The sequence below is a fragment of the Patella vulgata genome, chromosome 1 (genome assembly GCF_932274485.2).
Source record: "Patella vulgata chromosome 1, xgPatVulg1.2, whole genome shotgun sequence".
In the NCBI taxonomy this organism is placed as follows: Eukaryota; Metazoa; Mollusca; class Gastropoda; family Patellidae; genus Patella; species Patella vulgata.
The window spans coordinates 69,476,872-69,503,608 of record NC_065879.2 but is presented as its reverse complement, the minus strand read 5'-3'; the positions used below and the strand labels follow the sequence as shown (position 1 = coordinate 69,503,608).

Sequence of the window (26,737 nt, the reverse complement as noted above, 5' to 3'; positions counted from 1 at the left end):
TTTCGGTAATGATAGACTTCAACATCCAGATAAATCAATTTCCGGTTGTATGACTACTGGTCACAAAAGACTAGAACAGAAGGTGTGTCTGTTTACCTTTTTTTGCTTCTCCAAATTAGTGTGAAAAAAAAGAGAAAAGACAGAAAGGTATATGCACATAATTTATTCTGACTGTTTGTTCTTAGTATTACTAGTTAGTGTTGAATAATTAAACTTAAGGGCGTGGGCATTAAATGTCAAATTTCTTCACTCATGAAGCTGCGGTGGCTCAGTGAGTAAGACTCTGCCTCGCTATAGCCAGGAGGTTTTGTGTTTCCTCATGGTGTTGACCGAGGATATTTCCAGAGTGGTTTCCCCTTGTCGAGGGCCTGATAAGGACGTACAGCTGTATAGTCATTTGCATGGGACGGAAAACCGACTTTCCGAGGTCCCATAGGCTACAGATGATCGAGCCTGCGCGTAAAAGCTCACTGGACGGTTAGAACTCTAAAAAGACTGGGCTGTAGCGCCGCTCGCCGTGCAGAAAAGTATGACGTCAAACCCCATTTCATTTCATTTCTTCACTCATTCTTTAATAGGCTTACAGTAGATGTTTTACTTAGCGGCTTTCATCATTCTGTTATTTTCTCCAAATAAGGATTAGTTGATTACATATCATTTTACAGTTTTGTTTTGTATTACATTTTAACACAGCACTGTAATATAACCTACTTTCTATCTTTGCCTTGTTCAGCTGGTGACATTTCAACCCAAATATAACCCAAAACCCTCTGCTTTTCTTATGCATTGTAATGTGGTCATTACGGCCATCAACCATAATGGCCAAAATTCACTTTGGTCAGATAGTGGGCCAGATTGCAATATCGCACAAAGAAATTTAATGCTGATATTATTTCAGGTAAAGTCAAAATGAGTAATTATACAATGGATACAAGTAATCCTGATGATGATCATGGACCTGCTCCAGCACCTTTAGATCTTGGACGACTTGAAGCAGAGGCAAGGACAGCAGCTGCAAAACATGTAGCTAATTTACTTCAGGTAGATCATTGAACTATATGACATACATATAGCCATTACATTACAAAACCTTAATTCTACAGAGGAGGAAATATAACTATGTCAAACCTTAATGATACAATGTTTGTGAAATGCTCTCTTGGGTTTCCTCCCTACTTGTGAGTTAGTTGCATTTTGAAAGTAGCCTTTATTAGACCGGAGGCTCAGCGCGGAGGGGTGTCCATCAAATGGGCACAAAACCAGACCCAACTTTTCTAGAGTAAAATTTTGCGTAGAATATGATGCCGATTGCCGAGTGGTAATCAGTCCGCCGTTGGGGCGTTTTTGAGATATTCGGGGTCAAAGGTCAAATGAGTTCATTTGCACTGAAAGTGAATGCGCAGTCATTCTTGTATTATGAAAAGAAGCTGAAAATGATCGAAAGTAATCACACTTTCAATAAAAATGTAAATTTGCAAAGTTCATCTTTAGTCTTAGTGACCCTGGAGGTCAAAAGGTGAAATTTACCGTTTTTGCACTTGGAAGATTTAAAGCAATAAAATGTCAATGTAAAATATAAAAACTAAAGCGAAACCTGTTCTAATTAATAATAGGAACATTTCAAATTTATCTTTAGGTTGTCTTAGCACCGAACTTTTACTTTGGAACGTTGAAATTGATCTTGCATAACAGAACCAACACACTTTGAAACCTGTTTCAAAAATACGTAAAAACTGTCAAATCGAAATCTCTCCGATTTATTTTCACAACGATTGTTATACATAATGATACCAGTTATCTGAAAAACAATTGAATAGTTTCAGTGTTGGACTCCAGCCTGCAGGCCGCGTGGATTTCTGAGAATCCCAGTCTAGGAAAACCGACGTTAATCTGTGACGGTAAAACATGCATCTGACGACGAGATTAAAAGTTTGCAAACTTTTTATGAGTTTTTATGAATTTCGCCGGAACATGGACGCAGATAAAACCGACGAATGCATTGTACATAGTAGTTCACAGGATATATATGTCGTATTGGTAAATGTTAGCGGGGAAAATTTTGGCAGGCTTTGTGACGCGGCCTGCAGGCTGGAGTCCAGCCATGGAACTATTTAATTGTTTTTTTCAGACAACTAGTATCATCATGTATAACATTCGTTGTAAAACTAATTCGGAGAGATTTTGATTTAACAGTTTATTTTTTTGAAACAGGCTCCGAAGCGTTTCGGTTCTGTTATGCAAGATCATTTTCGACGTTCCAAAATAAAAGTTTGGTGCTAAGACCACCTAAAGATAAATTTTAAATGTTCCTATTATTAATTAGAACAGGTTTCGCTTTAGTTTTTATATATTTAGGCCGACATTTATTACTTTAAATCTTCCTAGTGTTAAAACGGAAAATGTGACCTTTTGACCTCTGGGGTCACAAACAACAAAGGTGAATTTAGCAAGTTTACATTTTTGTTGAAAGTGTGATTACTTTCGATCATTTTCAGCTTATTTTCACGATACAAGAATGGCCGCGCATTCACTTTCAGTGCAAATGAACCCATTTGACCGTTGACCCCGAATATCTTGAAAACGCCCCAACGGCGGACTGATTACCACTCGGCATCGTATTCTACGCAAAATTTTACTCTAGAAAAGTTGGGTCTGGTTTTGTGCCCATTTGATGGACACCCACCCGCGCTGAGCCTCCAGACTATATCTGTTGATGTGTGGGACTGTACAGCATAGTGAACACTTTCAGTCGGTTCCCATTAACTGAAATTGATAGTATTTTTATTATTTGTGTTGCTTTGTTTGTATCTGATTGTTATGTGTGGTACAGTTCTTCTGAACTTACTATTTGGGTTTAAGAGCAGTACAATTAGCTTTGTTTTGTTTTTTTACTCTCTTAGAGGCCTGAGCAGTTAGAAAAATGTGACCAGTATAAACGAAGAGTAGCAAGGAAAAAGGTAAAATTACCTAAGAGAAGGATTCCTTTGTCAACATGAACTGTTATTATATTATGATTTGCACGCAAGAAAATTGTATTTATGATTCCATTTTGAATGAATTTTGCGTAAATAATTGTCTAGAAATTTGTCATTACTATTTCCAACAGCTTCTACTCACTGTATATGTTACACTAAAACTGTAAATTAGTTACAATCTTATTAAATTATATCAGGCATCTGTAGAAGCCATGTTAAAGACTGCAGTTCAATCGCAACTAGATGGTGTGAGAACTGGATTAAATCAACTACAAAGTGCCCTTATGGACGTCTACGAAATCAAACAAAGGTAATGCTTGTTTTAAAGAACATCCAAACCAAAATATTTATAGGGTACTTATTGGCAATAAAAATATGGCATATTAATTGGTATATACAGAAAGCAGAAACACTCAAAATACTGTATTCCCTGAAAAACACTCATGGGATGTTCACATGACAAAAATATAACTGGCAGCATGTCTCCTCGAGTGATGTAGTGAGGGCTTCTTATATGTTAATTTAATGGCTAACGGTTGTGAGAACACTGAGAGACTTAAATGCTCATTTATGGTAAATGGACAGCCACTAATGGCAATGAAACTGGATTCATTAGTAATATGATTACTAACTGCAAATGATTGCTAAATAAAGAATAGTCTCTTTCCACAAATCACAAACTGTATTCTTTTCTAGCCTACATTATTATGTCATATGAATTGCTTGAATAGGTTAGTAAATTATAGTTGGATATTAGAAGTATCCGTATATGGTTGACCAGTCTAGTTACCTGCCTGAAGTTTGTGACAAAGGATAATATTTGTAAAGAAGAAGTTATAATTTGTACTGCTACAATTTATGCTGCTACAAGTTGTCATTTTGTTTCAGTTTGGATCAGATGGAAGATACATATAAATCTGTTCAACCATTACATGCTAAATTACGAGATCTTAAAACAGAGAACACTAACTTTTGTCAGGTAATTTTATAATTCATTCTTATAAAAAGATTTTTTTCACAGTGATGATTCAGGAAAGGGCAAGGAAATTATGGTTTAATGTCGAACTCAACAACCAAGGCATATCATTAGATTAATTTTCAACAAATCCATGCATAGGGAACATCCCAGGGATCTGTGGCACAGTGCCACTATTATTGTTCACTGACAACTCACTGCTAGATTCAAATCTCACATCACAGTTCTTTTGGGTGAGAAGAAAACTGAGCCATTGGAAATACATTGAAGTTACATTTTGAATTATAAATTTTGTTTTTTAAAGCTTGCTGCTGCCCAGGAAAACATTAATCATATATTTACTGTACCAGAGAGTGTTAAAAGAACAAGAGATCTTATAACAGAAGGAAAACTTCTACAATCTCATAAGTAGTAAGTTTTAGATTATTGGGATGTTGGGTCTCATGCATGAGACAGGATGTACATACACTTTCTAACATGCAGAGCTATAGTTTATTTTGAAAATTCAAAACAATGTTGATTGAAGTCAGTGTCCATAATCAATTTTGTCTAAATCATTTTTTAAGTACTCCCAAAATGTCAATCTAACAGGTCTGTGCATGGAGGAATAATTGTTTGACATCATAAACCATATGTTTAGTTTAAGCATCAATTTTCTTTTGATTATGAATTTTGGAGGAAAGTAATTTGCCCTATGAAATATCTATTTACATTACATTCTTTTATTATATATATATTCACAGTTTAACAGATCTAGAAATGTCCCGTGATGATTTGTTATTAGAACTACACAAACAACCACAGAAAAGCCCAACAGATAATAATGTAAGTAAAAACATATCTTACTCAAGGTTCATTTATTTATTGCCAAAGACTTCGTATTTTTGTAGTTTCTAAACATTCAAAGAATGGTGAAATATTTTTTGCTAAATCTGGAATTGATAAAATATGAAAAATAAATATCCGGCTTGCAAAATTTGAAGTAATAACTTGGGTGCCAGACACAATTGTAACAACAAAAACAATGTTGATGCTCTAAATATAGAAACCTTATAGTTTTTACATTACGGTGAAATGTGGTTTTATCGACTCATGTCCACCAAGCGCATCATTCTGTTTAGAAGACATTGGCGTTGTGCCCTGAAACTGGGTTGTATTTAAATATGCCATTAACATATATTTTTTTTTTTTTTCAGACATTAAAGAATTATTTTGTTGATGTTGAGAAATTGTCATGTGATTTAGGTAAACAGTTATGGATTATATTACAGAGAGTTTTACTATCAGTGAGACGTGAACCAACTTTAATTGTTACTGCTCTTAGAATTATAGAAAGAGAAGAAAGGTTCGTAAGAAAGAGAAATCTTTCATTCTGATAAAAATACAGATCTAAATTTCATTGCATAATATTTTATACTTTCAATAGCATCCACTCCGTGCCGATCTTTTGCAAGGGAAGTCACATTAGGGGTGATATAGGTTAACTTTGAATGAATGGTGTAGACTATTATGTTTAGGCGGGTGGGGAGCCGAATTGTTAGCGCATGCATGCTCTATCATAAGGTCTATCATTGAGTCAAATGGTGTGGTTTCGATTCCCCGTTTGTACGTGACAAGGAGTAGGGTTTCCTGTCCAACCTCGTGGGTATTCTCTGGGTCCTTCGGTTTCCTTCCACTTCTAAAGACCCCTATGCGAAAGCGAATTATTGAAATAAAATTGAACCATATGTTAGTCCCGAAATGACCTAGTTTGTGTCCAGAGGATGTTACCTCTCTTTCTCTCTCTCTCCCTCTCTCTCTTTCTCTCTCTGTGTTATGTTTAACTTGTGTTTTGTTCTTTGCTTCTATGTAGATGTCTGGATAGATATCTACCATAATTCTATGTACACCTCGCACATAGCTTGACTAAACAGACTACTTCATTGGCTAATCTCTCATATCAAACAGAACATGATTTATTTTAAAACTGCACATCATACTGTAATGTCAAATAAAACGAAATTTGAGATGGTTATAATGAAACAAAACAGATCTGTGTAAAAAATATATTTTCCAAGGTTTTTTGTCTGTGTATTCCAACAGATGGCTATGTATTTGTGATTGCAACTGTCAAGGTAAAATATCTTTAAATCATTCCAAATATTATGTTTTTCAGATTAGATCAGGCATGGATTAAAAAACAAGTACAGACAGGGTTCTCCCCCCCTGGTAGACCAAAAAAATGGCGGTCCAGAGGATTTAAAATATTAGAGCAATCTATAGCTGCCAGGTAGGGTTAATGTGAAATTCTATTAGAATAATGGTAAAATACTCAAAATCTTTATTGCCAGTCTCTGTCTCTTGATTTCAATTCTGTCAATTCAGATTGTTCCGAAAATTTAATCGAACAGCCCTTAAGCTTTCCAATATATGAATAATAATGTTTACCATTGGTGTTGTTTATTGTAGAATTGAAGGATCACAGTTGGAAGATAGAGAATCTAATAAAATGTGGTTAGTTCGACATCTAGAAATAACTCGACAGTTGATGATAGATGATTTAAAGGTGGTGAAGACATTATTACCTCCCCTGTTTCCACCCGAATACGATATAGTTAAACGTTATACAAAGATGTACCATACAGCTTTATCTACACATGTACGTATAATAATAACTATGTTTCTTTTATACATATTTGATAGTAATTCTTTATAAAATGAGGTATGAGGATTACATTTTGTTTAGTCGATCTAATACTGTCGATTAATAAAGTTTGAAAACACATATTTAAAAAGAAGTTTTAGCATCTACAATGTGCTATTGCCCCTTCAATGCCCTATCAACACTTTACAAATAGCAGATTGAGACTACCAAAGCCATATTTTTATATGAAAGTACTATAAGACTTTGGGGTTCATTATTTTGGCGTAATTTGATTTTCTATGATATCAATTTTGTAATGGATTCTATATAATTTATTTCAGTTAATAGAATTGATAACACAGGAATTAGAAGGCAATGAGATAGTATCTTTATTACAATGGGTTAATGCTTATGAGTAAGTTGAGTTCATTTTTCACATTTGACATGTTATAAATATATGTAAAAGCATTGATTTGCAACTGACAATGTCTATGACAGATGTATTATTTCTAGTTTTGTCTGTGTCACATTTATAAAATGTATTTCAATTGTTTTTCAGTTCACCAGAGTTAATGCGACATCCTGAGTTAAATATAGATATAAAAGAAATGGAATTAGGACCATTATTAGAACCTAAATATATCACACAGTTAGAACAACAGTATGTATTTATATATATATATAGCACAGTGATGTTGTTTCAAAATTTTGGGGTTAATAGAGACCAGAATTAGGTCACCAGAAGTTGTTGTCAGCTTCAAGAAACCATATTCCTGAAGCAATAGCCCAAGAAATCCCTCTTTAACCATTGCTGTATTGAGTCTGAAAACTTCATTCTTTGACGGATCGTGACCATTCTCATCGTCCAATCAAATCTCTCTTGAGTAAAATATAGGGAATTTTCATGACCTAACCGGGATGATCTCTTTAAAAAAATCCTAGTGTTTGTTAGTGCTTATTTTACCCATGGATGCATTGGGAACAAACATCGATACTCGCATAGGTAAATTTGGCCGTCGCTGAAACTCGCTATTGGAACGAAAATTCTTTGACTTAAATCTCCCATATAAATTCTATAAAGGTGTACCAATTATTACTGCCTAGCTTTAAATATTCGATAATATTTATCCATTTTTGTGAAGAAAATCCATGAATTATTTATTTTATTAAAAAAGCACATGTCGTATTTCTATCCTGTTTGTTGAAACACAATACGTAACATAACAGCCCTTCTCTTTGATCTGCAGTGTGGTCCAAGAAATGATAAAAAGATTCCACATGCGCAGCTATTACCAAAATATTTAATGTTTACCTCGTTTATCATAAAATTAGTTTCTCTGAAATATTCTGTTACAGACTTGTTAATTGAGCGTAATACATTTCGCGCATTCTGACGTAATGTAGCCGCGTTTGTCACCTGACACTTTACGGTAACATATTAAGAGCTCTGGCTGATTCCGATTAATTTTGTTATGTCATTATGTACTGGTTGTTGATCGGACTCATTAACCAGTCATAAATTGGGACAGAAATTTGTGCTGAGTATGGCAGTGTTTGAGTGGGATTAGGTCTAATCAAACGAAACGAAACACTGCGAGGAGTATGCAGGGAATGGGGTCAATAGTTTTCCATTCCCTTTAATAGACTTCAACTACAATTATTATAATATATATCTCAGTTTATGTGGATTGTGTGCTGGAGGCTTTAGTATAATGTATTGGTTTAGGGGTGTGGGGTAAACTGATACACTTTTATGTACGGTATCTAGTTTTGCTTAGTTATAGCCTAATCAAAATAGATAATATAATCCTGTGAGCGAAGATAACTAATCAGAAATACTAAATTAACATAGTAAGGGTAGCAATGGTTAATCAGCTAATACTGCTCATAGCCATTGCTTCAGAAATGTAAGCTTGCTACAACCCCAGTTTTAAATCATGTTATTTTATAATATCTCCAGATATTTACAGAATATGAAACAGAATGTAGCTGAATGGTCTAGTAATAGTTTAAGATCTGATTTAAAGGTAAGTGTCCTTCATTCATATTATACCAGGGAGGCTATTTCAAAATTTTGCACGTCAGACATTTTTAGTTGGGGTTAACTAACAGAGTCCAGAATCACCAGAAATCGTAGTCACTTCAGGAAATTAGGTTAATAAACTTCCATTCCCTTTAATGGACTTTGACTAGAAATACGTTTTATGTTATATAGCATATGGTGTTCTGAATAATGTTTATGATTACTACAAAAAATTTGGTGGTCCTCGCTATTTTTCATATCTAATTCCTCTACCGTCTTGAATATTCTTTAATAATTACCTGTCTTCATTTGTTCGATAGAAAACGAAATTGAGATATTCGTGATAAGAATAATTCATGATATCTACACACCATTTTCTTCTTTATAAAATGGTATTTTGAAATTACATTGGTAATTTGATTACTTGTAAAAAAGGCATAGCTAACATTGGCATATTATCATGTCTGTTATTGGTTTACGTTTATTTTGCACCAAAATCAACCAAGATCATGGGAAAGTGTCACTGTAGATAAAGGTGTTTATTAATAGCTAATAATAAGCAGCTATTCGGATGGATACATTTTGCGTGTATGTACAGAATATTTGTGTGATTAATGGTCACGATCGACATTGGCAAATAATTTTATGAATAATTATCGAGCTTGCATATTTACAGAATTATCAAAATATCCATGTGTACTGATTACTTGGATCGTGAACTCAATGACTGTAAAAGGTTGAGTCACAAATTGATTGACTTATTGATCAACAAGTATTAATTTTTATACGCCCACATTTTTATATGTATGTATATTGTTGTCGCTCCTGTCCGTCGCTCCTGTCCACCCGTCCACAATTTGTTTGTGGACACTCTACAGGTCACGATTTTGACTAAACTTGAAATATAAGTTTATCTCCCAAAGATCTTGGTTTCTTTCGATATTGGCATGTATCGGACTGTAACTTCATGGATTATGGTCCCTGATTGTACGAAAAATCATGTTTTTAGCTTGTAGACACTCTAGAAGTCACAATTTTTATCCGATTTTGATAAAACTTGAAATATGTGTGTATAACCCAACGATCTTGGCTCCTTTTGATAGTCTTGCATATCGGACCGTAACTTCTTGGATTATGGCCCCTAATTGAACGAAAAATCGCGTTTTTAGCATGTGATCCATCTAGAGGTCATAATTTCTATTTGATTTAAAGAAACGTTTAAATATATCACCATTACACCATTATGATGGTTGAGTTCAAATTTTTTGAAAATCTGACTGAAACTGGTGGACAAAATGGGCGCTCCCTGTACGCAACTATCCTTTCGATATTCACGCATAACGGACTGTAAATTCCTGGATTATGGCCCCTGATTGTACAAAAAAATCTCAGGGTGTTTTTTAGCTTGTTCTCTTTCCATCTCTTGCAAAAAGTGGGTGTATCTTGCCTGGCAACCGCTGGTTGATTAGTTTAAACATCTCACTCAGTGATTAAAATGTCTGACAAAGGAGAAACCATTTATTGTTTTCAAGTTTAAGATATAAAGGAAATCATGTAAATAAGTAGGGTGACCCACCATAAATAAATATCTCCATATATCTCCTTATATCTCGACAATTACGCCACAATATTTATATATATGCCAAGCCTCAAATCAGTTTCACACAATTATAGTCACTAAATAAACGATCATGTTGTACTTAATAAGCTATGACCATTAATCATCTATAAATAATAGACTGAAAACTGGTTCCAAGTGTCGTCCATTACATCCAGACACTTTTGAGTAAAAGATAGGTTACGTGCCCTTGTTTTGAAATTAGTCTCGCTTAACCAGTCTATCGACCATTCTACGTCTGATTGACAGGTCGGGATAATCAAGACTACTTTTTTACGAAACATAACAGAAAGCTAGAACAAGAAATTGAATTTAGAAATAAGCACGTTAGGTAGCTCAACAATCGTTTTAAGAACCTTGTAAAAGTAAAATGAAACTACTGCAAGTATCATGTTCCTGTCTAATCCGAGTGATTCAGAGATATTATTTGTACTAAACCAAAAGATGCCGCTCTTAACGGTACAGTTAATGATAAAGCGATTTAAAAAATGAAACGAACGTAATTTCTAAATCTGCTGTAATAACCAAGAAGCTTAATTTCACTGCTATTCAAAATCGTCAATAATAAATTTTTTACGGCTGTAATAGTTGATAGATTTGTAGAGAATTGCACGTGCCATGGCTATTTATAGTATCATATTGTCAGAAAGTTGGTCTCGGCACGGCGAATGTGTACGCTTCAGTGGTAGTCTCGAACTATCAGCGGTGGACTTTATTTCTGTAGAGCACATGGGCCACCCTAAAATAAGGTCAATCAAGGCAGATTAAGTACTAGTAATAGTTATACCCTCAGTACAGCCAATATTTTGTGAAATTTTGAAATATGATTCACCATATCTTGATGACTGATTGGGCATATTTCCGGTCGGTCGGTCGGACGTTTGCCAACTCATTCAGGAATTGTCTGGCATATACGGGTGAATCATCATCCGTGTACTATACACACTATGTGGGAAATTCTGCCCGAGCAACAATGCTATGGCCTACTCTTATTACGATGTAATGTATTTGTTTATGTTTGTAGGATTGGAATAGAGATGTAATGCCGGATGTTAATGCTGAAGATCATTACAATACATCACTTCCTGTTATACTCTTTCAAATGATGGAACAAAATGTATGTTGGTTTTATTTCTAATAAATACTGCAAAATAAGAAATTAATGCAAATAGATCTATAGTGATTGACTATGGTTTAATGTTTTGGAAGCAGGCGGCAAATGTTTGTACAAAGGCCAAGAAAAGGTCTCTGGACAGCTCATAGTCGACTGATGCTGAAAATGGCGTAGTGTACCCATCCTCAAGGTCAGCAAGATCCAATGACGCAAGAAATCAGATTTTCTCTTGCAAATAATAAGTAGTGGTTATCTATAGATTTTACTTGAAACCTCAAATTTTAAATACAATGTATTCCATTAATTTTCTATTTCCAGCTTCAAGTAGCTCAGATAATAGATCAAGATTTAGTGAAGAAAGTATTAGAATTATTTGTAGATGAACTCAACACATTTGCTGTAGATTACTCTAGTAAGCCTATCTACTGTACAATTTAAGTAACTTTATTGCAATACATGAGTATTTTATTTGAAGTATACATTAGTTTCTCCCAATTTAATTTCTCTTTAAATGAGTTGCATGTTACAATAAAAGGCGAATAAAGCATCCCATTTGAAGTTAAAATTAGTTCCTGCCAATTAGAGAATCCTTGAAATATTTTCTATGCAAAACCAATCCAATATTTTACTTTATACTCAAATTATTATACTTAATTAGATGATAATTGCAGTTTTTATACGCCCACATTTTTAGGGGATATACATTAAACATGCATTATGCAAGAGCTAAATCTGATTATTGCAAGTCTTAATTTAGGCTTCAGATGTTATAGAAATTATAAATTAGATCTTTATTTAAACAACAAGACCAAAATCAACTCTGTAGACCCACGGATGGCTCGGCTACAGCTTGGATTTAAATAGGATTTCACTAATTGATTAAATCAAATAAGGGGTAACCTGATGAAAATACGTCAGTTAGATCGAGGCTACCGCTTGTCAAATATTTGTTAATTTATTTATTGACTGAGTAATTATTTGGTTTGTTGTATTTCGATTGTAAAGTATTATTTGTATTATTGTAGATATAATACGTAATTATCGAGATAAACATGCTACTACCAGAGGAGAACCTAAATACTTTTTAAACTATATGGTGAGTGTTTCTAGTTCTCAGTTTGGATGTGTATTTTCTGTTAGTTTTGCATGATATTTTGGCGCTTCTTTCTAATAGTAAGTGCAGGAAGACTTACAAGATCAACATGCGGGCAAGACAAACTACATAGACAAACAAATATCAAACCAAGTGAATGGATCCGGGGGCCAGCTGCAAGTGTCCACTGCGCTGTACAGTCCCGGATGTAGGTTTTTGTGTGGGTGCAGTAATTTATGGATTGGAAGTTAATACAGATGCATTTTATGATAAAGGACTGATTTGTAGTTTTAGAACGCATGCAATGTTCTGATTTGTAATCCATGCATAGAAGTACAGTTCAAATAGATTTCTGTATCAACCATAACAGTCTTAACTGGTACATTTACACAACTTTGTGGAAATGTGATATTTTGATAATTATTAATATGAAAAAAGTTATTGGCAAGGATCAAATCAACATAGTTTATATTTTGTTTGTTTTGTATTTTACAATATATTTATATTTACAGATAGCTAATGCTAACAATAACCAGGTATTTGGTGATTATATGAAACAGTTACGTAAAAGATATTTAAAGAATGAGTATGATGATGATGATGTTGAAGATGAGAGTGATATTAGAAGAGATAGATTTCAACAATTAACTGATACCTTTACAGTCATATCAACCAAATGGTTAGTTTGTACTTGTACTAGAATGATGAATTATTAAATCAATGTATCACCATTATATGTACTTGTACTAGAATGATGAATTATTAAATCAATGTATCAGTATTGTATGTACTTGTACTAGAATGATTGTATGTACCCATACTGAATTACTGAATTGATGAATTACGGTATTAAATCAGCATTCACCTTTCAACAATAAACTGTATTGAATCATGATGCTCAAATCGCAATACATGTCACTTCTGTTCTGTTATGAATTATTCTCTAAACTTGATAGATTTTTGGTGGTTCTCAAGGAATCAGAAGGCTTTGAATGCTCCTAGTATGGGTATATTATTGGGTTATGTACATATGTACACACCAAACAGAATACTCTGTGAAGCCACTTTACATCTTCACATGCATTTGAAATATTTATCTATATGATTTTACATTTTATTTTTTGTATATATGAGATTGATCATGTTTGGAAAGTGTCGGGAAGCAGCTCACTGTAACCATGGTGATGATGCTGTAATACTTTGATAGTTGATAGTTGAACATTGACATCATTATTATATTGAGTTCTCATAAGAGTTATTATGTAAATCTTGCAATATGAATATTGTTATTTCAGTTGCAGTATGATTTTAGAAGAATTTTTTATAGATCTGAGAAACAGTAATTGTTTTAATGAATTATTAACAAGAAACTGGTGAGTCTGTGTTATATCTTCAGACAATGAGGAATCAAGGCAATTAACCCTAAATGATGTATTTGCTTTTCATGTGATTTCAAGTTCAGGATATTCAAACATATATATAATTCAACAAAAGCTTGCGGTGTAGAACTGTAACTCAATCAAAAAAAAGAAAGAAATGAGATCCGTTTCCAAAATCTTCATTAATATTTGCTTAAATTTGGACATTAAACTAAGTGGATCATATAACTATGTTCTTTGAAACCCAGTATTTAGTACATTGGTTGTTTAATGTCTGCTTGTTTAGTTGTTATCTCATTTCATAGTTGTGAAACTGCAGTAATTATCAATACTGGTAGGTTTTGTTGATATAGCAATTATTTCTCTTTCAGGATGTCTAAGACTGATTCTATTGATACCGTGTGTGAAACATGGATGGATTATAATAGTGATTTTAAACATCTCAAACCTGCAGCATTTGATATGGTGGTCGAGTTGGGACAAAAACGTATATTGAAGGAGTATCTTAGAGCTCTGTTGGCAAAGTATGTATCTTGATCTAACCAGTGAAAATAGAATAATTATCTGTTCAACTTCAAAATCTACAGTCAAAGAAGCATTTACATGTATTTGTCATAGATTAAGAAGGAACATGCAGATTTTCAGAGCATCAAATAAGATCTTAGTACATGGTCTAGTATACCCTCCCATTAACACTGCGATGCTGACCATCAGCATCAATCCACATAAAAAATATTCAATTTATTTTATACACAAACATAATTGTGTGGCCCTCGCTTCAGCACACCTGGCAACCCCCTTAATTCTTAAGATGAAGATACTTGTTATAGAATATGAAATCTATCCAAATTAAAAGTGTAATTAGCCCCAAAATGTTTGACAAAGGTTTTCCTGAAAACCACAGAAGTGTATTTTTGCTGACTTTCTCCGTTTCAAACTTTCTAGAAAACTTTCCTTTAAAAATTATGACGAGCGTCGGAATTCAGCTGATAAAATCATGAGAGAGGGAGAACAGATGAAGAAGTTGTTCAGAGAAATGGCACCAAGATCTGTAAGTATTGGTAATACATTGTTCTGCACATAAAAACTTAACAGTTGAAAATTGAACAATATTATTTATTTATTTATTTATTTATTTATTTATTTATTATTCTAAGAAACAGATACATTCATGACAAATATACAAAATGATTGAGTCATAATATCTCATGAATAATCTGCTTCTTATGGATAATCCATGAAAACCACCAAAAATTACACAATGTACACAGCTTTATTTCCAATTTGACATGAGGCTTAGAAATTTGAGCATATCTCTGAATATGAGCGATGGGATATTTTGTCACAGGTCGATACATCTTCTCTCTGGAATATTCTTGTTAAATATTTGCCTAATTGGCAAAATGCAAAAAATATAACTGACCCATGTTTCAATAAAAAATCAATGTCAACTGATTTCTCTTTTTATAATCTGGGAAGTCTTGGGCAAATTTTTGTACAATGTATAATGTTTGAATAATTATATAAAAAATGTTTAACTGTTTAGAATACCTCGATGTGGGATCTGTTAACAAGTGTAGCAGAATATCTCAAGTTAAAAGATACATCTTTGTTATCACTGGAAATTATGGTAGGTTAATCTTTTTATATACTAACATTTAAATGTGGGTCGTATATTGCTGCCAACCTGTCCATCAATCTGTCGTTCACATCTCTTTATAAAAGCAAGTACACTAAAAGTCACATTAATCATTTTGAATTTGATATGGGTTGTCTATCTCATTGCAATGAAGAAGCCTGCAGAATAATTGACATGGGACCCTGTTTCTCAATAAGTTGTGACAGTAAAATGACACGTACCTCATACTTGTGCTCTATTGAAGTAGTCTGGATCACACTTGTTGGCAGAGATGGGGTGGCATGAGGGGTGTGAGTGTGACAGTTTAAAATGGATTCTGTCAAACTAAAGACTGAATGTTGCTATTATGATGTCATATGGTGGTAGTTTCACATCAAACCTTAATCATTGACAAAAATTGATGTTTGTGACATGTCCAATATTTTTTTTTGAAAATTACATGGTTATTCTTCCTCTAGAAATTAATCACAACATTGCTTACCTTTAATGTAAAATTGGGTGTTACATGTATATTATATATTTGTTTTATATGTAAAAGCTACAAGCAAGTCGGTTAAATTTAAGAATTAATATTTTTCAGGGTTTAGTAAAGAGATATCCTGATATAAGACAAGATCAGTTAATTAATCTACTGTTGTTAAGAGGTGATATGAAAAACTCTGATGCTAAACAAGTAAGAGCAATACATTTCTTATTAGAGTGTCTGTTGATAAATATACAGAGAGAGAGAGAGAAATGGGGTTAAACATCCACTCGACACAAACTAGGTCATTTTGGCACTAACACACGGTTCAGTTTTATTTCAATAATTCACTTACGCATAGAGGTCTTTAGCAGTGGGAGGAAACCGAAGGACCCGGAGAAAACACTTGAGGTTGGACGGGCGACCCTACTCTTTGTTACGTACATTGGAAGTGGGAGTGTGATCTTTAGAAGTCGTAGGAACGAAAAATCTTAAATAAACCTTGACATGGTTAGACAGGTTACTCTGTTCATTTTCACATTTAAACCTGTTATCATCCAACCCATACAGCACCATTCAACCCCACCTGTAATGACAATTATTTGACCTAATTGTTTTATTCCCAATTACATTAATTCTGATTATTTGCTGTGTCTGTCTCAATGTCACCTAATTATGTTAAACCTCATTCCATTCATTGTGATTGTTTACTGTGTTAGGTTTGCTCTTTAGTTATCTGAAAATGGACGAAAATTGAAAAATAATCATATTTAGAATACTCCTGTTTCCAGTCAGTATTTAGCAACCCATCCTTTCTACATATGGCTCAAAAGATAATTAATATTGCAAACTTGTCATCCTGACAGCTGACATCATGTGATCATATATAATGTACGATTTCCCGAGACTACAACGGCAATCAATATCAACTGTTATGGTATTGTCTTCCCATCTTCTCAGTCACAGAAATTTGACAGAGAATACAACAAAATATATTTAACTCCCAGGTTCAGATAGTGAATTTTTTGGACAATATCAAATTTTCCATGGCTTAATCCACACAGAATTGTACTCTTAATTGATTATTTAACTCTTAATTAAGAACACAGTTAAAGGTGTCATCTGGTGAAAAGGATGCCGACTGTTGCTAAATTTTCTATTCATCATATCTTTGAAAGAGTACTGATAGGAATTGAACTATTTATAGACATTTTTACCTTTTAGAGATTCAACATTCACAATATTGTAGTTTGTAGGGAATTAAAATCCCTCAAATGATGATCAATAACGTTAATAAATAAATAGAGAAGGAATAGTCTTTCTTAATCAGAGGCCAGGGGCCTGTTTCACGAAATTTTAACTAAGATTAAATCCAAATTTTAGTAATTTGATTGGATAATATTAGATTGATTTTAGTGCTTAGCCAATCAAAATTGAAGTATCTACTAAAATTTGGATTTTATCTTTAGTTAAGATTTCGTGAAACCGGGCCCTGGACTACCTTTGTCATTGACTTTATTATTAATATATTAACACAGTGTGTAAATAATATTATTTATATTTATTGTAGATGGCTGTTGATACTCTAGGTGATGAAGAAGGTGAAAAACCCAAAGGAATTTTTACGGACTTAGCTACATCCTAAATATACCAACTTTATAGAAGTATTAAAAATATTAGTGCTAATAGCATAGCTATAAATATGCTGAGACAATGAAAACGCACCACTTTTATAAATGGATGAATGTAATTCTGGTTTGAGAGATACACTTTAATCTGTTGATTCTGAATGTAACAACATCAGATCAAAATGATAACATGTGAGAATGATGTATTCATGGTAGCCTAACCACACCACAGATAAATTCTTTCAAACACAAAAAAATTAATTTGACAGAATGGGGATGTTTAATATCACATAACTTTATGATGCAGACATAGGATATGAAATGTGTCTTTAAAAAAGCTAGGGCCAGTACAACTCTTATATTTCTGTGGAAGATGCTATATGGTGTTTAACATTACTGTATCAATTGGGCTAATGAAGACAGCTGTCGAAGATGCAACAATATGCCAAGATTGTCATCTGAACATTGTGGTAATTCAAGCGGCATGATAACAGAGCCACTGGAAGCAGTATTGGAATGAGAGTGGAGAAGGATCCCACAAACAGCCATTCAGAGGCTCTCCTTCACTTGAGATGGCATGTGTGGTTGCTAGAAGTGGCAGTAGCATGTGCCTACAATTAACATTGTAAGGATGTTATGGCGGTATGGTTCTACTGTCGGTAAATGTCCAGCCTACAATCATGCCAAAAAATCCTATTTCACCAGCACTTCCAGTCAAATCAGTGTCAGTGGTATACAATGAAAAGTATGATATACTAAGTTTGCTACATAATGTCACTGTCTGTAGGTATGTGCTAGCTATTTTTGAAAGTGGCATTATCATTTGTTGATTTATTTTTAGAAGTCAAATACAACAGTGTGAAATCAAATTAATACTTTATAAATTGACTAATGCCATTTTTAATTTTGGTCACAATATATAATATCCCCCCCACCCCCCCAAAAAATGATATGTATTTATATAGGTAGGCCTATATCAGTTTACTTACATTGACTATATTAAATATATGCACCTCACATGCATGGGGCCCAATTTTGCCCAGGCCCCGATATATTCACCCAGGGCCCAAATCCTCCTGTGTCCCAAATTCATCCATGACCCAAATTCGATGGCCTAAAACATTTGCAGGGTCATGGTGGTTAATTTGATGCCACATAGATGGGGGTGGATTGCGGCGACGAAACACGATGGGTGAACATAATACACTTTGATTTTATATATATAATTCTATAATGTATAATAAAGGTGTATTAATTATGTTTGTAATGAGTATGCAATTGTATCTCGAACTAGCAGATGAGGGAAAACACAGCCTACAGAATAATTGTACCAAAACAGTAAACATCTAATGCCAATTAGTTATTTGGAAAGTTGACCATTTCAGTAGTATTTTGGTTTTAAATAATTTGTCTGGTTGTAGTGCTCATATCCATTTCTCTGAGATTACTTTATTCTACTAAGTGGCTTGGGCTGATGAAATTTGGGGCCAAATAGGTTTTTCTACTCATTTTAAAACACTATCATAATTTCATAATACTGGCAACAAACTATTTCTAATTATCGGGACCCAACAATGGCAATTTTGATGTCAAAGTAATAAATAAAAATAAACGAAAGATCTTTTATCAAAGAGTTGTCTCTCTTGGATCAGTCTGAAGTATTGGTAAATCGAAGCAAGTGTCGGCAGTCCCCAATTGAAACTCTGAGGAAAAACTACAATGGAAAGGGAGAGAGAGAAATGGGGTTTAACCGTCCACTCGACACAAACTATGTCATTTCGGGACTAACACATTATTCAATTTTATTTCAATAATTTGCTTGCGGGTAGGGGTCATTAGCAGTGGGATGAAACCGGAGGACCCGGATAAAACCCACGATGTTAGTAGACAGACGACTCTACTCCTTATCACGTACAACCGGGGAATCGAAACTATACCAGTTGACTCAATGACAGGCCTTATGATACAGCGTGCACGTGCTAGCCATTCGACCCCCCCCCCACCATGGAAAGGGGTATACACTGTTCCCTATAATATTTAATAGTAAGCATACTCAGCATTGTGGGCAACTGATCGCCGTTCAGTCACTTTCTCCCCCAAGTCAACAAAATCGATTACGTTTCAATCGGAACAAGGTCGGAGGGAAACCGGTACAGTCTAGGCCGCATAACCAGAGATGGATTTCAGGCCATTGCTTCAGGAATATGTGTAGTCAGCGACTTTGAAACTAGGTCGAAATGTCCACGTTGCCGACAAAACATTTACACAAAGAAAAGCGGCAAACGTAAGCCAGTGGGGAACACTGCACTTGCAGATAAAAAAAATTTGGAATCGAATGCTGGCATAGGTAGGCCTACTGGGTGCATTCTACGAATCTGACAAAGGTGATCTGTTTAGTTGCTCTTGGAGTACAAAAAATGAAAGCAATTGACGATGTATGTAAAGAAAGATCCCCATGTGGGCAAATAATTTGATACCTTTGAAATCATGACAGTGCCGTAATAATGTTTAATTTTTAAAACATAGCGACTCAGAACAGGATGATCAAATTAATTAAATATAATTATTTACTAGTCTGGTGTTGCTACATTCCTGATCTTCAATAAATTTGATGCTTTATTTGATGGTGCCATTAAGATTTTTAAATGCCGTATGACCTCTCGAATATTGGAGATGTCCACAAATTATAGCCTTTAGTACAAGCTATAAAAAAATAGAAAGAAAACAACCAACCACCGGTACAAACAATAATTTTTATTGAACAGAAAGTTGTAAACGATGAAAGAAACCCTGATATTTGTGACTGGATGTGTTTGTCTTATCTGTAGCGTCCAACATTTCTTTTTCAAAACAAACCCCTAACGGTATTATAGTTCCGGGAAGGTTCCCACGGCCATACTCTCAATACTGCATTCGTCCACCCCTCGACGAATACGGAAAAATCCGTTTTCACCCCATTTAGTACCCCAGCTGTTCTTAACGATCCAGTAGTTCTCCTTTGTCGATGGTTCCACACCATATCCTACTATCAGTACCACGTGATTGGTGATCTCCCAGGGGTTGAATGGATCTACTAAACCTGTATGGTGGTAAACGCCACTCTGAAATCACAAATTAGAAACATTTGATTGAATAAAAAAATGAGTCTGTAACATTTCTAAAATCGATCTGATATTTATACAAAGACAACATTATTTTCGTGACGCGTATGTTTGTTTTATTATCATTCTTTGGCCAGCTCAAATATTCGTTAGCTATTGTTTATCATCGCTGTCCGTAGTTCGTTAAAAACAAAAGGACCCAAACTCTTATAAAAGTAAGCTACTTACCTTGTAATGTTCAAAATCATTGTATACTTCAAAACTGATAGCAATGGGCCCATTCTTCACAAGTTCTATCCTCATCAAAGCTTCATTGCAAGCTCCGTAATACCCCCCAATATAGTAGTAATCTCTAGCGTAATATCGTTCACACGAGGTGGAGATACATTTATCATCTTTAGCGGTATATGGAAAACACGAATCTTCAATCAATCCAAAATCTTGAGCGTATTTTCCTGAAAAAGTAAATACAATAGTTACTACATTACACAATTGGGTCATTTCGGGACTGATATGTATATATTTATTTAACTGATTCGTATTCGCATAATGGTCTTTAGCAGTGATAATTCAACAGATAAATCACAAGTTTAGGCAGACCAGACAACTGTGATTTGAGAGGCAACAAAAAAATCGACCTACAAAGACAATAAGACCTTTCCGACCAATAAACCCCGATGAGCTTATAGGACCAGACAAACTGTCGGCTGCGTGCTGCTTTGCACGTTTTTCAACCCACCTGCTATCAAGTACGGAAAGCCGCCATCACATCCTTGAGAATATTCTGAGCAGCTAACGATATCTTGTGTAGAGAAAACTTTCTGGACCGTGTTGTTGGTGGCAATTCGTAGCCTAGCCTCATGAAGAGCCATTGAGCCAAACGCATAGCAGCTTCCACAAGCCTCTTGGTTACGAACAGGCGAAACAAAGTTGATACCATCTTTGTTTCTCCAGTCAAAGCTTTCTGGTAGACGTTCAGCAACTAGAAAAAAAAATTACTTAGAATAAGCCGGATTTCCGTTTCGAAGCTGCTACATAATACTAAATCGGTAAGCCTGGGGCTATATATAATTTTATAAGGGTTAAAATGGCGAAATCTCTTTGTCCTGGACCAAATATTAAATTGTCGATATTACTGGATGTTTTGTGGGATTAGACCCTGACTTTAATCAAACTAAAATTTGTAATCAAGCCAATATCCGCTTAATCCTTAAAAATCAGATCAAAGCATTTAAATAATTTATTATGACATACCTTTCTGTATCTCGGGTGTTACTGGGGATACTTTGGGGAAAGCTTTCGCTGACTTTCTTCCCCCAGCACGTCGCGTCATATCTTTTAGAGTGTACTGGCTATATTCTTTATACATTGTAGCCTTCCATGAAGATTGATGTTTGTTAATTTCTGGAAATAAATACGTGGCACAAATTAGAATTATATAATGTCAAATTAAACATGATGTGGCTGTAATTTGTTTACCAAAATGAAACATATAAAATGTATATTTTGCCCCAAATGTTTCTTTCCATTCCAACAGTTATTTTTTGGAAAAAGGTTAATGATTCCATTGCTCTTAATTCTTCTTACTTCTTCTTTCTTATATATTCCAATACATAACTTTGCCATATTTATCTTTTAATTGTGTATATTCCAGTTATTATGTATTTAGTATAATATAGAATACAATTTACCAATTTGCAATTCTCCAGCGTATATACCCATACAATCAATGTAAGAACATAAATGGTCCAGTATCGCAACCAACTTACTATTTATGTAATCCTCATTCATGGTATACTTTATTAAACTATCGTAGCGAAATCTCCTGGATATCTGGATTGTTTTATCTGTATCGTGTTTCTGTCCCGTGTAGCACGCCCAGTTCTTCTCATAGTCATCGTGGACCCATCCTGGGAAGGTCTGAGAGCACATGCTGGTGACGGTCTTACCACTCTGTTTGAACATGGAGAAGGCGAAGAATTTCATATAATTTATCCTAACTTCGAATCCTTGGTTGTAGATTAAGGTCCATCGTCCTTTGAAAATTCAAAATGAAAATTATATTAGATCATAGAATATAGCCGAAGAAAATTGTTTATCTGATGGAATAATTCATCATTTCGTATGAAGCAGTCGATGGAGTGGGTAGATGTCGAATTTGAATAACGTTGAATGCCAAAAATATTCACATTTTTATATTCTTCAAGCATGTTTTCCGACCCTACTCTATGGAAGATTGTGTCAAATATCAAGATGCCCTGATAAAAGCCAAACACACCCGAGGTACCGAGCTGACAATTGTGATCATCACTGACGATTTATGTAGAATCCACAACGGTCAACTCTGCGCTTCTAGTGTCAGGTTTTTCTATCCATTTTATATCCATGATAGTTATTTATTTTACCTTGTACTCCGTTTTGATCGACTGCTACATCAGGAAAATAGAGAGTGACGGTATATTCGCTGACGGGCTTCCATTCTGTAGAACAGTTGATGGTGTTATCACCTCCACCCTAGAAATTTAATAAGAGGTAAAATGAAATGAGGTTTAAATTCCTACTTCTCTGCACCGACTGGGCTAATGTACACGGGACCTCAGTTTTTTCTCCCACCCGAACGACTAGAAAGCTGTCCTTCCCAGGCCCTCCACGGAAATTTCATATTCGGGGATATGCCTGATATCAGACATCGTTTATTGGATAATTTCATTATATATATATAAATTTAATATAAAGTTCATTTCCCATTTACATCTATTAAAAGAATGAATACGTTGTTTATAGAACACATGCAAAACATATATAAGTAGTGATAATATATACTTTTATAGCTAGGTCGGTACTAAGTTGGTAAAGCTTGCATTGTGTACTCCCCGGTATATGCGGTGTTACCCGTTTTTTTCTGTTGGAACATTGTGCATTTGGACCCGAGCATCAGCTATCTACAGTATTTGGTTCCCTGTGTTAATAAGGAAGCTATTTTATATCTGCTTATCGCAAGAATTGAATTATCATGTTGCCTGTATAGTCTTGCTGAAGTATTCTATAAAACTTTGATTTGGAGGTGTTATTCACATATTAGATTAGTTTTTTTTGTCGGTTTAACTTATTGTTAGTTTTTTTTTAGGTCTGTTTAGTACTATACGCCTACCAATTTACTTGCAAAAAGGCATTATGATTATTATTAAATGATCATTTATATAGCGCACGCTTTCACAAAAATTTGTTCAGATGCGCCGTATAATATACATTACAACGAAAAAAAAAATTTAAATATGAAAAAAAAACCTCTATAAAATATAAACATACATTTAAGAATCTATAATAAAAATACTCTATAAAGTTGTCTAAATAAAAACATACAATTCAGAATCTATAATAATTTAAAAGACAGTATAGTTAAATATGAAATATGAAATACTAGAAGAAGTAAAAATAAATCTATAAATCAAAAGCTTGTCTAAATAAAAATGTTTTCAATTGTGATATAAAGCTCGATAAGGAAGTAGAACTTCCAAGGCCAAAGATTGAAACAACTTTATCAAGTTTGGACACTAAACCTTTTAATCCAAAAAGAACATATGCCGTCTTTTCCTCGTTCAGTTTGAGGACATGTTTTCCATCTATGTCTCTCTCTCTCTCTCTCTCTCTCTCAAGAAAGACAAGTTTGATAATATGGGTGTGTATAAAGCGTTTCGTAGACTGTTGATTTATGTAAAAAATCTCAAACTATTTCCACTGAGTGTATATATATTAGACCGGATGTCTAACGGTGTGTGTCAACGGTATATTATGTTTACAAATGATCTATAATATTAACGAGGTCATGTATGTTACTAAGTATACTGACTAGAATAATAGAAGCACCTTGCTGCATACCCGAGCGACACGTTTGTGTTAATCACTTTTAGTCCATTCGATAAGTATGTAATTAATTTACCTGTCCAATAGAAAAGGTCCACGTGCCCTTAATACTTTCATATGTACAATTGGCTGGAGTATCACACCAAACTGTTGCCACACCACAGACCAGAAATAAATATACGTAAAGTTGAACCATTGTGATCATATGGGAAAATGTTAGCGTGATTAACAACTCACTTGCTAAAATACGAACTCAACGCTAAAGCTATGAGTCAGTGAGGCGTAAATACGAACAGCGGAACTTTGTTGTTTGTACCTTTAAAGAAACATTCATAAATCTATTATGCGATGAGGAAGAAATTAATAAATTTTGATAGTAGAAACTTTGTTGTTATCACGTGAATTGAAACCGAAGGCGGGATATATCACATGATTCGTCTGCTCGTGATATTAATCTGATATTATCTGTCAACACACTATCATATTTGTATATCATAGCTTAATTATGTCATCCAGGTCATCCGATAAAAGGGATTTACACAATATTTAAGTTGAGGGGGTTGGGTCAGTTGGTTGGGGTGGTTGCAGTTTGTTGGTGTGAATGGTAGAAAACTCATGATAGCGCCACTAGAACGTTTTAATTTAAACGATGTTGCATGATGTGTTCTGCAGCGCGTTTAAATACATTATGAAAGATACAAGGTTAAGCCGCCTTTAGTTGTGCAAGCAAACATTTCCATAGACAGGCATATTCGAAGTCTGACTAGGTCTTACAGTTCGTGAGGCTTCCGAGCACTAAAACAATGGCAATCATCTCTAATCAGAATAGAAATACAGAAAAAGGCTCAATTTTAGTTTTCGAGGAAAATGCAACTTAATAGAAAGTATGTTTGATGAGCAATGTATTATTTGTCGTAATGCTGTGGGACGGTACAAACTCCATATATGACTTTAATAAAATTTACATGAATCTTAGCCAAAGATTGTGAGAATAAAGGACGCGTGGTCTAATAGTAAAGTGGACATCGACGTTATTTCTGTATATCAAAGTATTATAGTTAATATTATTTATACAAGCCATTGTTTTATGTTTGTGTAAATGTCCCAGTTTCCAAGGTCCCAGTTGACCGAACACTAATAACAGAAACGTTTTAAAAAAAAGAAAATTGTTTGAAGAAAAATTGATTAAATATTTAATTTGACCCAAATTGATCCAATATTTAATTTGGCCCAAATGGCTTTAGTCAGCAAACTGCTGACCACTGATTTTAGCTTTTACAAGTCGTTTAGTCATAAAAACTGCGCCAAAACTACCAAAGTTTATTATTGACAAAGTTGGACATTCGGTTCCTTAATGTTTATAATATTCGAAGTATCAAACACCAGAAGGCTTCCATATCCGTTTAAGTTTTTTGTTGTTCTAAATTCTAATATAAAACCAAATCAAATAATACTCGTGGGGATTAAATTAAAGCTTCTGCTTAACTCTTATGACTTAGATCGCATTAATCTGATTCTATGCCATTTTTGGTTCGTTTCTATAACGCAGGTTTTCATACAGATAATAGCAATGATCATCCTAAATTTATTGATATATTTTAAACTGAGTAACTAGATGGGCATTTTGTTTAAAACAACTGCTGATTTCACATAGCTTTGCTTTAAAGGTTTAATAGCATTGGGTCCAATATAGAACCATGCAGCACACCTTCTGGTTAGTTTGGGAATAAAATATAATAATTTAGAATATAACAGCCAATTAGACTTTTTTTTAAATGAAAGACGCATCCATATGTTTTTATTTGAAGAGTTTGACTTGCCAACATTTTTTTTCCATTAAACTTTGAGTTTGTTTTCTGAACATCTCATCACTATATACCACGTGGTTTTTTTTTATTTGCGCAGCAAAAATTCACTGTCATTGTTTTACCCCGACACCCTAGTTCTATTGTTTAACATATTTTTAAATAATCAGACGACTTTAAAACGTTATGAAAAAAACTCGAGGTTAAAAAACTGGTGAGATACATTCACAAAGTAATACCCAAGATAAAAACATTTCTAACCTCCTGGTTAGTCCAACAATTTCTTATTGCTACACTAAATCAAAAGCAATTTATGAACTTATTGTAAAAATGCGTTGCTATTCTCTTCATCAAATAACATCGGCGTTGTTGTGTTCTTTTCTTTGCTGAGTGAATCCATCTTTGAGCTACACGTTTCGCCTTAACCGCCAAAAAT

The 26,737-nt window shown here is 34.2% G+C and overlaps 2 protein-coding genes across 3 annotated transcripts; one reads left to right on the top strand and one right to left on the bottom strand.

Annotated features, from left to right (window-relative positions):
• The first annotated feature begins 50 nt into the window (after positions 1-50).
• On the top strand, positions 51-19,148 carry LOC126821865 (exocyst complex component 3). Of its 2 annotated transcripts, XM_050550418.2 has the most exons (23): positions 51-147; positions 899-1,041; positions 2,901-2,957; positions 3,173-3,285; positions 3,864-3,954; positions 4,256-4,362; positions 4,695-4,776; positions 5,148-5,296; positions 6,107-6,220; positions 6,400-6,589; positions 6,916-6,989; positions 7,134-7,235; positions 8,535-8,601; positions 11,240-11,332; positions 11,648-11,741; positions 12,355-12,425; positions 12,935-13,101; positions 13,718-13,795; positions 14,173-14,325; positions 14,747-14,852; positions 15,348-15,431; positions 16,021-16,113; positions 17,474-19,148. In XM_050550418.2, the coding sequence occupies exons 2-23, from the start codon at positions 910-912 to the stop codon at positions 17,546-17,548; spliced, it is 2,292 nt and encodes a 763-aa protein (XP_050406375.2). In that variant the 5' UTR covers positions 51-147; positions 899-909; the 3' UTR covers positions 17,549-19,148. The 2 variants fall into 2 exon arrangements, with proteins under 2 accessions (XP_050406375.2, XP_050406386.2); XM_050550429.2 differs by lacking the exon at positions 2,901-2,957.
• A 1,122-nt stretch (positions 19,149-20,270) lies between these two features.
• LOC126808610 (dipeptidyl peptidase 1) lies at positions 20,271-24,884 on the bottom strand. The gene is made up of 7 exons (XM_050533458.2): positions 24,573-24,884; positions 23,038-23,146; positions 22,402-22,668; positions 21,887-22,036; positions 21,372-21,614; positions 20,861-21,087; positions 20,271-20,632 (listed from the first exon to the last, which is right to left on the bottom strand). The coding sequence occupies exons 1-7, from the start codon at positions 24,699-24,701 to the stop codon at positions 20,399-20,401; spliced, it is 1,359 nt and encodes a 452-aa protein (XP_050389415.2). The 5' UTR covers positions 24,702-24,884; the 3' UTR covers positions 20,271-20,398.
• Between the last annotated feature and the right edge of the window lie 1,853 nt (positions 24,885-26,737).